We start from the raw sequence: 16847 nt of genomic DNA on the forward strand, positions 1-16847 counted from the left end.
TAACAACGTATTTTAAAACCCTTTTTCTGGGCTTGGCTGGCTGCTAAATTCAAATTGATCTTTCCCCCCTCCTCCCTCCAGGGTCTTCTGCTCCTCAACTTCTAAGTGTGAATCAGTAGGCAGGAGGTATGACTGAGAAAGGCAGCAGGTGGTCAGAAGTCTTGGTAGGAGACTGCTTTGCCATTCCCTGTTTCTCTAGGCCACTCTGTATTCTGTTGCCTCATTATGCCTTCTATATCCTTAGGAAATCAGAATTTTATGAGCTTTGAAAATCCTTTTGGACGAAAGAGCTGGAAACATTGGGATAGCCCTAGGATCAAGATAATTACAACCCCTTTCAAATGGGACCCAGAGAGGCCAGGCTGAGCCTTTTAAAAAGCATCATCTATTAAGAGTGCTGTAAGTTAGTGCAATTAAACATGGAAAAGAAAAGAGGAGTCTGGGAGGAAAACAGAGGCAAGAACTGGAGCAATCTGTCATATGCTTAATAGAAAAGAAAAAAAAAATCTTTAATGCAAACAAGGCCCAGTGAGGCTTCCCTCCACCCTTCAATCGGGTGATTCTCAAACTTAATGATTTTCACATCTAATTCAGTGAGAAATTAGTCACCAGGTATTAAGACAAAAGCAGGCAGGCTCCTGTTTTGGTGAGGAATCCTTCCTGCTGAAGTGGAACTATCTCTGGCATAATTAAAATGCTTGCTGAAGTAGAAAAATATAACATTTCATGCATTAACCAGCTTTTCCTTTTTTAAAGCTAGTTCCCCTCTCCTCCCCTCCTCCCCCCTTCCCAGCCCTCGAATCCCGCAGTCTTTAGTCAAAGAACAAAGGGCTACTTACACTGAAACAGGAAGGTTGAAGTCTGGTTGTGTTCCCTGGGGCCATTTCCATGTCAGAAACATGGTGCCTAGTCAGAGAGGCTGAGGGTCCTCCCCAAACCTGGGCAGATGGAGCATCATTCATCTCAGCGGGTACTCTGAGTTGTGAGTGGGACTGTCAGACTGATCCTTAGAATTCCAGTGGATGAACAAACAAACAAATAGAACCCATAATTAACATTTTTATAATAATAAACAGTTTACAAAGGAAGACTCTAAATGTGTGTTGTTGTTTTTTTAATATTAGGACGTTTTATACTCGAATCTAGCTTTGTCACATAGAAGATCAGATGGTGGAAAGAGGACTGGATTTGGAACCAGGAGTCCTTGGTTCAAATTCTAGCCCTGCTACTTTCTACCTGTGTGATCCTGGGCAAGTTACTTGACCTCTCTGGGCCTCAGTTTCCTCATCTTCAAAATGAGGATAGACTAGAGAGCCTTTGAGGTTACTTCTAGCTCAAACTTTATGAAACTATAAGTGTTTGTTTACACAAATTTTAATGATGCTCAAAACATTGCAATTTTTTTCCCTTGTGGGGCAATGAGGGTTAAGTGACTTGCCTAAGGTTACACAGCTAGTAAGTGTCAAGTGTCTGAGGTGGGATTTGAACTCAGGTCCTCCTGAATCCAGGGCCGGTGCTTTATCCACTGCACCACCTACCTGCCCCATGATCAAAACATTGTAGAACTTTACTCTAGGAGTTAACAAGTTTATAGTTTTAGGGACAATTTTATAAGTCAGATAAGAAAACCTGAGTAGTATATTAACAATAGGACTACACTTTGAGATAGATGAGACCTGTGTTTCAATCCGACCTCTGATATTTATTAATTGTGTAACCATGTACAATTTCTCTATGCCTCAATTTCTTCATCTCTACAATGGCTATGATGATACCTTGGCTACCTATTTCACACAATTATTGTGAGGCCGAAGTCAATATATCTGTGAAGTTTTTCATAAACCTTAAAGCTCTATTTAAATGTCATCTGTCATGATATGCTTTAGAAATTGTAGGATCAAAAATATAGAGCTGAACCTCAAAGTTTAATCTAGTCCCCTCATTTTTAAAGACAAGAAAGCTGAGACCCAGAGGCTAAGTTGACTTGCAGAATGTCACAAACGTATTAAGTGGCAAAGTCAGGATTTGACTCCAAATCAAATACTCGTTCCCCATGACCATGCCTTCTCTCATCTTGTCCAAACTGCTCATTTCACAGATGAGGGATCATAGAATCCTGGAGTCAAAAGGAAACTCAGAGATCATTTTGTCCAATCCTTACCCAATACATGAATCCTCTCTATGACATCCACATCCTGGACTATCAGTTGTCCAGACTCTACTTGGATATCTCCAGCAAAGAGAAACTCATTATTTCCTAAAGCAGTCCATTCCATTATCAGACAATTCTTATTAGGCAATTTTTCCTAATATTAAGTCAATGTATACTTCCCTGTAACTTTTGCTCACTATTCCTAGTTCTTCTCTAAAGGCCAAGCTGAAAGAGAGCTGGGGAGATAGGGTAATTTGGCCAAGGTCACACAACTTGTTACTGACAAAACAGGCATCTTTAACTCCCAGTCTACCTTATTTTCCATTGCAATCTCATCACCTCAGTCACATCTGGTTGCTTAGCAAAATTGGTAATGTACTGTATTATCTACCACATTTTACCAGACTATGTCTCCAAATTACTTTTGGATGTTTCCAAAAATTAAATCCATCCTCAAAAGATGCAGATTTGCTACCATGAAATGTATTCAGATGAACGTGCCTCACCATCTGAAGACAACAATCTTCTCTCTTCATTACATCCAGGAATAGCTGAGGCGAGAGTGATAAACAATAACAAGGGCTTGCATTAGTATTGTACTGTAAGGCTCATGAAGCACTTCCCTCACAACTACCCTGTGAGGTAGATTGTATAAATATTTTTATCCCCATTTTCTTTCTTTTTTTCTTTTTGCAAGGCAATGAGGGTTAAGTGAATTGACCAGGGTCACACAGCTACTAAGTGTCAAATGTCTCAGGTCAGATTTGAACTCAGGTCCCCCTGAGTGCTGTATCCACTTCACCACCTAGCTGCCCCTATCCCCATTTTCCAGATAAAGAAACTGAGGCTCAAAGAGGCCAAATGGCTTTCCCATAGTTACATTGTAAGTGATTGGAAGTGTCAAGACTCAAGCCAAGGTCTTTGAACTCTAAAAGAATAGAATTCTTTCCACATTACCACACTGCCTGATACTCAGACATACTCAGGGACAAACCAACTGACCGGATAAAAGGGGAAGAGGAAAATAACAGGAACATAGAGTTAGAGAGAGGCTCCAGGAGGGACAGGTTATCTGTCATCTGCTCACTCCCCTTCTGCTGGCTGGACAGAGATAGCACGTGCTAATCTCCATCCTCCAGGCCCAACCACATAGAAATGTTCTGCTATGAATTCTTGGGCAGTATTTCATTAGATAGCCTAGCTGCCAGTAATAGCTTCCTCAACATCAGGTGACTTCTCATATTAAAAATGCTATTCTTCTCCCATGGTTCTTGAAAGGAAGTTTAATGAGCCTACTAGTTTCTTTGTTGCTCCATCTCTTGCCCCACCAAAGGATTCCTCAGTGGATTATTTTAAGACCTCAAAAACCCAGAAGCAGATTCCTGAATAGTATGTCAATGGACAGGAACACTTTTTCTCCCATTTCAATCACATTGACACCAGTATCTTAGCTGACTTTGACAAATAAACCTTCTTCCCAACTACTGGTGGGAGCTCAGGGTGGGGGGAAATGGTGTGTTGTTTTTTTTCATGTGGTTTTCCCCATGAGGGTGCACATGAATCAGGTCAAGATCCACGTAAGGTATCAGTCACTGTCAATAAGCCAAGATAGGAATAAGAAGCATGATAAAAAATAATAAATCTATGCTAGTAGGGTGAGGTTTACTCTTTGCCTTGATATTCCTTGCAGTGATTCCTAAAGTGACAAAGCATCTATTGTCTAACCCTGTGTTCACCTGCATCGTCCTTGCGGCCTGTATGGAAATTGCAGTGGTCGCTGGCTTTGCTGCCTTCCTGGGAAAGTACCTGGAACAGCAGTTCAATCTCACAACTTCATCAGCCAACCAGCTGCTGGGTGAGTGACCCTCCCATCCCAAAGCAAGGATGCCTATTTCTTTAGCACTCCAAGGAGGAGGAGAAAAGCATGAGGAGAGAATTCTTTGACAATTCTATCTAATATGTTTTAAAAGTGTCTATTGTGTTTTAAGCACTTTACCAATATTGGGGCCAGGGGAAAATATATATAATGTAAGATGCAATTTAATTTAATAAATACTTTTTAAGTGCCTCTTATGTGCCATGCACTTTTTTAGACATGAGGACACAAGGATAACAATAAAAACAGTACCTGTGGGGCAGCTAGGTGGTGCAGTGGATACAGCACTGGCCCTGGAGTCAAGAGGACCTGAGTTCAAATCCAGCTGTGTAACCCTGGGCAAGTCACTTAACCCCAATTGCCTCACCTGAAAAAAAAAACAGTACCTGTACTCAAAGAGCTTACATTCCTGCCCCTTTAAAGAGTTTCAAAAGCTTATTCTTAAAATAAGACTTATGCACCTGAAATAGAGAATGGTATAATAACAATAATAATCTAATATGTACATAGCACTTACAATGGGCAAGACACTGTGCTAAGCACATTATAATTATTATCTCGTTTGATCCTCACAACAATCCTAGGAGGTAGGTGCTATTATTATCTCCATTTTATAGATAAGGCAACTGAGGTAAGCAGAAGTTAAGTAACCTGCCCAGGATCACACAGTTAAGAGTGGAGACCAGATTTGAGCTCAGATCTTCTGGCTTTGGGCCTACTGCACTACCTAGCTTCCTCTGCAGGGTAGTGGACACCCTGAATGAGATGGCCTGAAACTAGAAAAACTAGAGTTTACATCCCTCTTCTAATCCATCCTGGCACTGTCATCCTGAAGAAGTCACTCACCTTTTCAGTGCTCCAAGCCAGTGGTGTCATATTCAACTATAAATGGGGCCACTAATCTGTACATAAGGATCCCTTTGTTCTACATATTGATTTCATTTTTAAGGTAATATTATATATGTTTTATTGTCATTTTCTTCATTTTGTTTCCCCTGGAGCACTCTGGAGTATTGTGGCTCTATGAGGCCCACACGCCATATCTTTGACTCCTCTGCTCTAGGCTCCTCCCTGAGGCTCTAAATTGAAAAGAAGGTACCTACATAGATTGGTAGAAGTTTCATCATCTAGGAGTTCCCTATATCCATGAAATCATACATCTAGTCTCTATCCATATCCCTAACCTCATAAGACAGTGAATAATCAAGAACTGAAAGGTAACTGAAAGGTAACTGGGGAACAGGAGTTTCAGGAACAGTTAGATATCAATGTGAACTGGAATAGTCAGGGAAGACTTCATGGAGAAACTGGGACTTCAGATGGGTTTGGAAGGCAAGAACAAACTTGGATAGGCAGAGATGAAGGATAGGGGCTTCTCAGTGAGGGATATCTACCAACAAAGGTAAAAGCCAAAAGGCAGGAAGGAACATGAATTGTGTGGAGGACAGTGAGAAAACCAACCTGGTTAAGGTAGAGTGTCCATGATGAAGAACAGTGGAAGATAAAATTGATGAATAATATGGAGCAAGATTATAGAGGTTTTGCAAAAGTTTAATACATAATACTCGCCCATTTTAACAACGTATTTTGCCACAGCTCTAAGTAGAGTTTATTTTCTTTTCTTCAACAGTCTTCAACCACAATAAACCAAAAAAAGTCTAAGAACATCATACAGAATGTGTATAAACCTCATGCTTTGAGAAGGGAAGGCAAATTAAAGAGACTCTCACTTCAAAGAGGCAATCACAAAACACAGTCAGCCATTTTCTACCTGTCTGAGAAAGTGGAATTTGTCTTTATCTTTGATGTGGAGTTTTCTAAACACTATATCTTAACATTGTTAGACTTGAGCCCCCAGGCAGAGAGGAAGATAGGTATACCACCTGATCTCCTCTTCCTTTCTTTGAATTCTTCTTGCTTTGAAAGAGGCACTTCCACTTCAAGCTGTGAGTAGCTCCACAATAGGTCCCTGCTCTTCTATTGCCAAATCAATCAGTAAAATCCTGGAGGAAAGGTCAAAAGAAGAATCTCAAGTCCTTGAGATTGTGTAACACCTGTTCTTAGCCCTACTAGTCTCAATGATCAGAGCATTATAAAAGGTAATTATTTTAACCCATAGGGGAGTATTCCAAGAATACTAATTCTTTTGGCAGTTCAAGAATGTGACTGCCTTTTAAAAGGATCCTTATAATTTTTAACTGTGATCAACTTAGTGGCATCATGCCATCTAGATTAAAAAAAAAACTACAAGAGAAAGGGTACCAAAGTAGGTTGGCAATGGTTAGGGGCATAAAGAAAGGGAATCATCAGTATAAGAAGGTCCAATGGGAATATATTCTATTCATAGCTCTCATGGACATTCGAGACAACCTATTCAATCTTCCTGAAGCACCAGTGCCCAGCTCTGGGCAATACCACAGAGCCATCAACAAATTGGACAGAGTTCAGAGCATAACAACAAAAATGATTAAGGGCCTGGCAGAACTGATTTATGAGAGAAGATTAAAAGGACTAAATCTGCATAGGTTAACTTAATGAGGAGAGAGTTAGGAAGAAAGTTATGATAACTGTCCACAAGTATTAAGGAGCAATATACATCAAGGAGAGGGAATAATTGTTTATTGTAGCTCAAAGGGAAAAGGATGCTAAGTGGGATTGGCAGAGTCACTAAATAATACCTTCTAAGTCCCCAGAGGGCCTTGGTGCTGGGCTTGGTACTATTGAAAAGAAGATAAACAGATTTCAATACTGATTTTCGAGGCTATCTTTCACTCATGTAAGTAGAGTCAGCTCATCATATCTATGCTAAGAAGTTATGGTAGAACAACTATGACATAAATGGTCTAAAAGAGTGGAGAATCTGTAAATATTTGACATTTGTCAATAACACTATTGCAATATTCTGTGATATCATCAATATGGGTACTTCCTCCAATGTTCCAATGACATAGACTACAAACCCACCATGGATGCCCATCCTGCATTAATCTTGGCCATATCCCCCACAAGGAGTCAAAAATTGTTCATTATAGTATTATCTAGCCTTGTATGATTTCTGTCTACCTACTTATGTTCTGTTTCATGTGATATCAAAGCCAATATAAGATCTCCTACTATGTACAACAGCTAATTAATGGGGAAAGTGACCCTGGGGGTGTGCCAGTACACAAGGTGAAGACACGCTAGGTTTAAAATTGACCGTGAGCAATACTGGCAATCTACAGGAGACTTCCATGTAAAAATGAGAGGATCCAAAACAGAACAAAATCAAATAAAAATCAGTATAAGAATATATTTATAGTCTTTATAAATTCATAGATTTAGAGTCGGAGACAATATTAGAGGCCATCTGGTCCAATACATTCATTTTATTGATGAGGAAACCAAAACCCAGAAAGGTTACATGATTTGACCAAGGTCTCCCAGGTAGTAAGTGACAGGATTAGGATTTGCACTCTAATACTCTGATCCCAGATCTGCCCCACCCCTTGCTGCTATCCCAAATGCTACAGCCTTACAAAGAGTAACTTGCCTGGAACATGTGGGTGACTATGATACATGAACCAATTTTTTTTTCATTTGACCTCAAGGAAGAGCTGGGTTTTGTTGGGTTTTTTAACCTCTTTAAACTGTTAAATTGTGTATCATCTTGGCAAGGCTGTCAGATGGTATAAACCACTCTTTTTGTGGGTGGTACCTTAGGCTGTACAGGAAACTGAAAAGTCATTCTTCCTGATAAATCTGAAGAGAGATAACAAATTCCTGTTGGCCCCCATACATGAGGCAACATGACAGAGTGAGGAGAACACTGGCTCTAAGTTTAAATCCCACATTGGATATGTCCTAGCTTTTTAATGCTGCATTAGTGTTTTAACATCTCTGTGTCTCATTTTCCTCATTTGTAAAAGAAGAGACTTAGACTTGATGGCTTCCAAGGTCCCTTCAGCTTTAAATCTATGATCCCATGATCCATGAGCACTGTGAGGTTTTATCTCCCCATGCTATATTCTTATCCTTCCACTTATACATTATTTTTTAAGTTCATACAGCTGCTCAGTATTCATTTGCTACATGGTCTCCATTGTTCTCTGCATCAGTGTTGTCTGTGTGAATGTGGCACTCAATCTAGTGCCATATAAGCGTAGAAGCTCTAATAACTATGATTAGATGCTAAGAATTTTGATACAAGATCCATCATTGAAATTATTATTGAATGCTTGGTGGGTTTTATATGGATATGTTTTCAGTTTGAGCATTTATATTCCAAGTCCCTGCTCTTCTAGAGTCACTCCATTTCTGCTTCTAACCTCTTTCTTCCCCTCTCTTCTAGGGATGACTGCTATCCCATGTGCATGTCTGGGTATATTCCTAGGAGGTCTTCTTGTAAAGAAGCTCAGCCTGTCTGCTCTGGGAGCCATTCGCATGGCCATGTTAGTTAACCTGGTGTCTACAGCTTGTTATGTTTCCTTCCTCTTCCTGGGGTGTGACACAGGTCCTGTGGCTGGGGTTACTGTTCCCTATGGAAACGAGTAAGTACAAGAAGAAATTGAACAGGTATGAAAGAACGAATGATGGGATGAAGGAATGAATGAAAAAGCATCAAATAAGCACTAACTGTGTGCTAGGCACTGTGCTAGAAATACAAATACAAAACATAAATGCAAAAGCAAGACAGTCCCTGTCCTCAAAGTGCTTATCGTCTAACAGAGAGAGACAACACATAGAAGGTGGCCAGAGAAGAGTGTCTTGGTCCGGGAATCTACAGGTATTAAAAGTGGAGCAACGAGGCAATGTTTGACATGTACCTTCCCCCTCTCATGACAGGGGAACTCCTTACAGTGGTTTGCTTTAATCAACTATGCTTCCATCAGTGGAGCAGCAGAGAAGCAGTTGTGTCTCCTTCCCTGGGTGAAATCATTACATAATACTTGAAGAGGGTACGCAGCTTCATAGGATCATAGATCCAGAGCTAGAAAGCTCAGAGACCTTCAAGTCCAACTCCCCTCATATGACATATAAGGAAACTAAGACGGAAAGAGGTTCACCTAGGATCACAGAGCTAGTTAGTATTTGAAGCAAGACTAGAACTTGAGTCTTCTTAACTTCAAGCCCAATGCAATATCCACTATGCCACCAATATCTCTCCTAAAGTAATCAAAGTTGGGGGGTGGGGCAGCTAGATGGTACAGTGAATAAAGCACCAGCCCTGGATTCAGGAGGACCTGAGTTCAAATCCAGGCTCAGACACATGACATTTACTAGCTGTGTGACCCTGGGCAAGTCATTTAACCCTCATTGCCCCACTAATAATAATCATAATAATGTAATCAAAGGAAGGATCCATAGAACAAGTAAATCTTTAGTACCCTAGTATATTTTTCTTATACTGTAGTGTATCATTACCTTCAAGGCTGACAGGACGGATCACACCAAATTCTGAAAAATACCAGAAATTATCAATACTCCTGACATGGCCTGTATCACCTTGGGCATGTCAATTAACCTGTCTGGATCTCAATTTCTACTGTGAGTTTAGGGGGTTGGACTAGGTGGCCTCAGAAATCACTTCCAGCTCTTGATCTATAGTCCCATCATCTATAAGGCAATGTCTTCATTTCTTAATGGCTCTCCTTTTCAACTTTTTTCTCATAATGCTAAATCTTTGGACAGTCTTTTAAACTGATCACTGTAAGAGGGAAATACAGGGAATGGCATTACCATGTGTAGCCCAGGGGGCCCCCTAGAAAACTATCTCAGGTTCTAGTTATTTTGTGGATCAGAATCTTCTCCAAACCATAATTCACAAGCCCTGACTAATGTGTTTGCTTTCACTAGTCAGCCAGTGATTACATTTGACCCCAAGTAAAGGATTTAATGAATTAATAGTCATTAAATTAAATAGTAATGGTGAGAACATTCTCACCATTAGACTGAAGCTCACTGTCCTACAAATGCACCATTCCCTGGGAAGAGTGGAAACACATGAAGATAACACATAGGACGTACACATATGGAGACTATGGGTAGCCAGCACATATATGTGGACAGATCATGCCACTGATGCTTCAGAGCTGACAAGGTCATTGTGATGCTGTCTTCTAGAAAGGCTACCTGCTGGGTGGCAGATACCCACTGCACCTCACCAGGGATCATTGATCCCCTCTGGCTGGTCTTCATCTAACCATCTATCTTCAGGGCCACCTAAACCTCTGCTGTGTTGGGTGGGTTATTCCTCTGTCAGCCAGCTCTTTCAACTGTCTCCACCAACCTTTGGAGGGGGAAACAAGGGAGAAGGGAGGTAATGTGGTCTATTAATCTGTAAGCCTCTTCCCAGCAGTAAAGGGACATGGCTCTGTTGAGTCATCTCATTCATCCTCCTTTTGGACCTCAGCTAAAGCCTTCAGCTAAGGTACTATTTCGAGGACTGTCTACTACTCTCTCCACCACCTACTAGAAATATGGCTCTCTTTAGTCAATTTTTCAGCCAATAGGTGGGAAGCTCTTCTTGTCAGCCAAACTGCTCACAGCAAATACCCAGTGTAACATCATGTCTGAACTTTCTTCTCTGCTTTTTCCTTTGATTCCTTCAGTTCAACTTTATCTGACTTATGGTCACAAAATAATTTGCCCAGATTTATGTATTCTAGTCTATAGTATATTAGGCCTTCTGCTCCTCTATTGGTACAAATATTTAGGGTACTGGACAGAACACCTAGTTTTGACCCCATGACTTACTAGCCATGTGACCTTCGGCAAGTCTTTTAACCTTTCTGAGCCTCAGTTTCCTCCTCTGTAAAATAGAGGTAATCATATCTGCTCAAGGTACTCCGCCAGATGGTTGTAAGGATCCATTAAAATAATGCACATGGGGGGCAGCTAGGTTGCGCTGTGGATAAAGCACCAGCCCTGGATTCAGGGGTACCTGAGTTCAAATTTGACCTCAGACATTTGACACTTACTAGCTGTATGACCCTGGGGAAGTCACTTAACCCCCATTGCCCTGCCAAAAAAAATAATAATAATAGACATGAAAACACTTGGTAAGATATAAAAGTCTACACATATAAAAAGTTACTACTACATCATCTCAACAAAGCCAAATGAATAGATTTTTTTCTTTAGTCATGTATGTGGACCCTCAAAGCCAAAGAAGGTATCTTATTCCTGGAGTGAAGCTACAGGATAAGACATTCTTTGCCTTGCCAATGGCTACTCCAAAAGATAATCAGTTGTCAGCACAGGAGAGAGACATACTTGCATCTACAGAAGCTCTAAGGATTCTTTCTTCTTCCCTACCACTCCCCAGTGGCAAGTCCAAAGTGACATTTTCTTCATATTCTTTGTAGTCAGTACTTTAGGGGAGGGGGGACAGTATAAAAATCTAGAGATCAAACCTTAGGACTTCAGTTTGGATTTTTGGCTCTATCTTGAATCCCTTAAATTCAAAGAGCTGACTGGTAGGTAGGAATAATGCCACCTAATCCTTTCCAGATGAAATGTATTGGGGAGCATGAGATGAGTGATTTTTCTACTTGAAACACTTGGCTTTTCACTAGTAGGGGGAAAATAACAACAATGAACTTCTAAATTCTTAATAGAAAATAAATAAAAATGAAAAGCCTCTTAAAATATTACTTATCCCAAGGAAACTGATGATCGTTGATCAGTCATCAATTACTGAGATTCATTTATGTTCTCCACTCTCCTAGGCAATATAAGGATTGTAGTAGTAATGCAGGACTTTTTCCCTGCCCTCAAAAAGCTTATTGTCTCACTTAGGGAAATAAAATTAAAACACACCAAATCATAATGAAGCAATACAAGGCAACTTATAATAAAATATATGGTGCATGGTTATACAGTTCAGAGACAGAGAAACAAATTAAGCTTAAACTAATTAGGGAAGGCCTTCTTTATGGAGAAAGTCGGGCTTGAGTTGAGCTTTTCAAAAAATGGTAGGATTTGGATATACAGGCAGGAAGGAAAGGGCTTTCTTGAATGAGAAACACATATGAATCAAGACAGAATTAGGAATGATCAAAGAAAGAGTGGAGACCCAGGTGCCTAGATTAGGTATTTGGGGAATTTTGGAAGCTCAAGATGGATGGACAGGGTGGTGTCAGATTAAGAAAGTAGTTATGCTGAATTTTTAAAAATTATTTGAAGTTATTATGCCTCCATCTATTTGTGATAGGTTTCCAGTTCTTATTAATTGTATAATCCTGGGCAAATTACTCAACCTCTCTGAGCCAGAATGGAATATCCACCTTCTAATTGTTGTAAGAAAAGTGTCCTGTAGATTTTAAAGTGTTCTGTAAATGTGACTTACTAATGCACATTATTTTGTATTTTCTCTTATAGCTCAGCACCCGGCGTAGCCTTGGATCCCTACTCTCCTTGCAATAATAACTGTGAATGCCAAACTGACTCTTTCACGCCAGTCTGTGGGGCAGATGGGATCACTTACCTGTCTGCATGCTTTGCTGGATGCAACAGCACGGTATTTGTGACTTATTTATTTTCTGGATAGCGTGAAGGATCATGGATTAAGAGCTACAGCTTAATCGGCAGCCTATCCCCAAGGTGATGGTTGACTGCCACAGGAAATAAAGAATTGGTAGTTATAGTAGCTCTTTCCCTCCTCTCCTTAGATATAAGTTTTTCTCAGTCTCATCCCTGCTTTGATTAGGAGATTCTATTAGCAGATGAGAAGGACAGACATGTCACTCAAGTTTGTTTGCTAAGTGACTTGCTCCCAGATATACCTAAATAACTCCCATTGACATTATTTAAGTAATCTAAGGATTCATGATTTCAGAGGTTGGGGTTTGCTCTCCATCCACATTGATTGTCACCCTTGGATACATTTATGGATGCCTTCATGAGTTGCTCTGCATGAGAAAATTCATGACTCAAGAGCTAAACTTCTGGTGATGAGCCTCTCCAACCTAACTTAGGCTGGGCCACAGTGCCTGGCACATTGATTTATTGATTGGTCCATATCTTCAGATGACTCAGAAACAGTCTCTCAATTGGCCCATACCCAAAGTGTTTCCAGATTGTTGTTAAGAAGTGTTAAAACTTCTATACTCCACTGTCATAGCGTTCAAAAACACAGAATCACTTTCATACCATGTTTAGGCATCAGAATAGGACTTTAGTGAAACAAAGAATCAATGGCTACTGGTATTATTCAAGGCAGAAGTCAAAGGAAGCTTTGTGCCAAAAGCCAAGGGAAAGAATTTGGTCCATGTCTTACCCTTTGTGCTCACTTACCTTCCTCTTTTTTCCCTTTGGTCCTAGATTCCCCACCTTTTTCTGTCTCCTGTTCCTTCTATTTCTCTTCTACTTTTTCACTGACAACACTTGCCTCTACGTATAAAGACTGAACTGAGTGATATAGGACAATAAAAATAGAGAAAGGGAAACCTATTCCTTCCTTTCAATAAACTATTAAATCACTAGCCCCCTTCTATCTTGTCACCTATCCACTTTGGATATAGGCAAAGTCTAGCAGTAATGCCAAGTGGCCATTAGTCAGAGACAAAGAAAATAGGAATCATTCATCTTAATTATCTAAAAATTAAGTTTTTCCTTGCTTTAATGTTTGGATTTTTGGCCTACTGCTGCTATTACCATTTTTCAAAAAGTAAGATAAATCATTTTGGGTGGGGAGGAAGCTATTTTTCAAATAAGATTATAAAAGCAATTTCTCCATGCAGATAAAATGAATAGGGGGAAAAAAAGGACTGGGTTTTGGGAATGGATAGAATGAAAACACCAGTTATTATTTTCTGTGACAACAATTTCATTAACATTTTAATATCTGAAGAGTTATGTTGCAAATTAGTCTTTGTTATTGTCCTGTTGCAAGGATTAAATTGATTCACTATAAGCTACTGTCCTGAGACTAAAATAGTGTCTATTTCAGAAAATTCAGTGACCAAAAAATTGTCTGAGAAAATGCACCTTCCCCTGATCTTGCATATACATAAAGTCTTATTAAATAAAAGCTTAACTGGGTCCAGTGGTTGCTTTCAGTTGCTGAAACAGCAAAGCAGCAGAATCCAATTATCCCTGATCTACTTTGCCCTTCTTGATTCGTGAGACTGTATCACATTTCTGTTCCTCAGCTTACCGCTTCGATTTTTATTTCCACACCCCCCCACCCCCCAAAAAAAAATTCTGCCTTTTCCTACAGTTTTCTAAAGAATACACAACATTTCTATTCTGGGTGGGAAGATTAATGTAAAAGCACACAGTAAAGCAGAAGAAACTTCCACCTTCCAGGACAGGAGGGGAAACTTGCCTCTTCTCCACTGACTTCGATGCTTTTCTTTCACCAAGCTTCTAGCCACCTGAATTCCAGCCTCATAATGCTTAATTACTAGGGAACAAACACTTGCAGTTGTGACTGTTAGAGTTTCATTTTCACTCCTCCCCTAGTTTTATCTTTCCCTGCTACTTCAGTGAATTACCCCCGTCCACTCTCCAATGAGTCTGAGCCCCCAGCATACAGACTCTATGCCTTCCAAGTGTCTTGTTAGATCTCTTGTTCTGATTTCAGATTATAACCAGTTAGGGCATGGGTAACAGCACTGCTCCCTTGAGTGATTACAAGTAGCTGGAATGAGCCAGGGCATGTGCAAATTTCACTGTTAAGTACAATCAGATTTCTAGTCCTCCACACAGGCACCATTTTCACCCACTGAGACTCGTGAAAACCACTTAAAATTTGATCAGCTGAGGAAAGACACTGTGTGAGACTGATTCTACATCCAGTAAAATCTGGTTTCCTCACACCCTATGTTTGGGCTTCATTTTGGACCCCATGTGTGTTTTTCCTACTTGTCATTCCAAGTTTCCCAGGATTGTACTCTATTTAATAAAAGATTTTTTAATACCGCTCATTGCATGTGACTGGGAGCCTGTGTAACTGAATGCAAGTTACTTTTGTATATTGCCTTTGGCATTAATCTACTGTCCAGATTGTTTCCTTACATTTCACTCTGAGAAGTAATTATTCCAGCGGTAAGCATGTTAGCACTCTGCTTACTGCCTGTTGGAAGAAACATCCTTCTGATGTGCTGAATAACTGGCTTAAAAAATAAAAGTAATTCCAACCACTGGTAGTATGTAAACAACTGCTATAAATCCAACATGGCAGTTTGTAGAAGAATCAAGATGGGGTGTGGTTGGGGATGTTTGGCTTACATTTCTGGAAATGGGTTACCTAATAGAGTATGACTTGTTTGGAATCTATCTTCTCTAGTGTGATTTTTTTTTCCCTTTTAATGGTGCCACTTGGACCATTTAATTTATCTAGCTAGAGCATACTTTAGAAAGAGAACAATTAAGACACTGTGAAATACCTTAGCATGTAATAGGCCTGACCTGTAGCCAAATGGCCAGACCAAGCTGGATGTCTGTGGTCATCCAGGTACCAACCTGTCATGAGGGCATTGTTAATATTCTGAAGCCAAGTTCGCCCAGCCCTTCAAATGCTTTTCACCTCTGATACATTTGGACATGGCTGATTTCATGTTTCCTTCTTCCCCCACCCCCTATTTCTAAATGGAGTGGCTCCCACAAATAATTAGTTTGCCTTTCCTGTAGCAACAGCCTCTCTCTCTCTCTCTCTCTCTCTCTCTCTCTCTCTCTCTCTCTCTCTCTCTCTCTCTCTCTCTCTCTCTCTCTCTCTCTCTCTCTCTCTCTCCTCCTTCTGCAGCCAGTGATTCAGTTCTTTTTGTAAAGACAGAATTCTCTCTCAGTGTTACAGGTGTGTCGAGGTTCTGCTACCATTTCAAGAAGATTCCCTCACCACCACCATCCCCTCCCCCCAAGCCATTATTCTTCAATCAGTGACCCTGCAAGTGAAAACGAGACAGTATTTCTTTTTGCAGTTTTTCAATTTCCCCTTTGGCTTGAGGCATATAGGTTGCCAACCTAGCTCTTAGTGATGAGATTTTAGGGCTTTACACAGTAATACCAGCCTGACTTGGGCCAATCAAAAGTTGAGATTCTAAGCTGCAAAAAGACAATGATAAATGACAATAGAATTCTAAAGGTACTAGGATGAATTCTGAAAGAATCCATGAACGTCTGGCACAGAGACCTAATTGTTGGCATCCAAAGTGAAAAAAAGCAATAACAACCCAGTTTGTTGTGGTGGTATCATCAGTCTATTGTGAGACCAATTATTAGGAGGTCAGCCACAAAAGATCAAAGGACTCTTAAGTAAGAGCAGAAATTGGTACCAAAGTAATTGGTGGTTTAGTTGATTTCCATTCTAAAATACATGACTATATCCAGAAATGCTACAAATATTGACATGTTTTTCTTATTCCCCATGATTATTAGGAAAATGAGAATCCCCCAAATTTAGGCCAACCCTTAATTTACAAAGAAAATCCTTCTAGTTTCAAATTTCTATAAGATGTCTTTGTGTATACATAACATCTTCCCCACAAACCCATCCTTAGAGAAAATTCATTTTTTCAACCTGGAAATCAATTTCATTTGTAAAATTAATAGGCATTAAAGTATGCAGCATTGGGAAGAGCATCAGTATGTGTGGCAGGAGGGTGGAGGGTGGGGGTAGGGAAGGAGACACAAATAAGGCAGCTTCATTTGCCAGTGTTTCTGAATCATTTTTGGATAGTATTTTGCTCTTGTCATTTGAGCTGTCAAAATAACAGCCATTTGATTTTTTTCATTTATCCCTAGAAAATTAATCAAAAGATTCCAAGGAGTAAGGGTTTGTTGTTGTTGGGGTTTTTTTAACCCCAACTTCTTCATAACTGTATCACCATTGTTTTG

At 40.0% G+C, this 16847-nt stretch overlaps 1 protein-coding gene across 3 annotated transcripts in view; it reads left to right on the forward strand.

Annotated features, from left to right (window-relative positions):
• Positions 1-16847, forward strand: part of SLCO3A1 (solute carrier organic anion transporter family member 3A1) — a 386759-nt gene that overhangs the window by 344406 nt on the left and 25506 nt on the right. For all 3 annotated transcript variants that reach the window (XM_043986124.1, XM_043986123.1, XM_043986122.1), the window contains exons 5-7: positions 3843-4007; positions 8359-8557; positions 12390-12528. In XM_043986124.1, coding sequence (XP_043842059.1) covers positions 3843-4007; positions 8359-8557; positions 12390-12528 — 503 coding nt within the window. The remainder of the gene's footprint in view (positions 1-3842; positions 4008-8358; positions 8558-12389; positions 12529-16847) is intronic.

Source organism: Dromiciops gliroides, chromosome 2, assembly GCF_019393635.1.
Source record: "Dromiciops gliroides isolate mDroGli1 chromosome 2, mDroGli1.pri, whole genome shotgun sequence".
Classification (NCBI taxonomy): domain Eukaryota; kingdom Metazoa; phylum Chordata; class Mammalia; order Microbiotheria; family Microbiotheriidae; genus Dromiciops; species Dromiciops gliroides.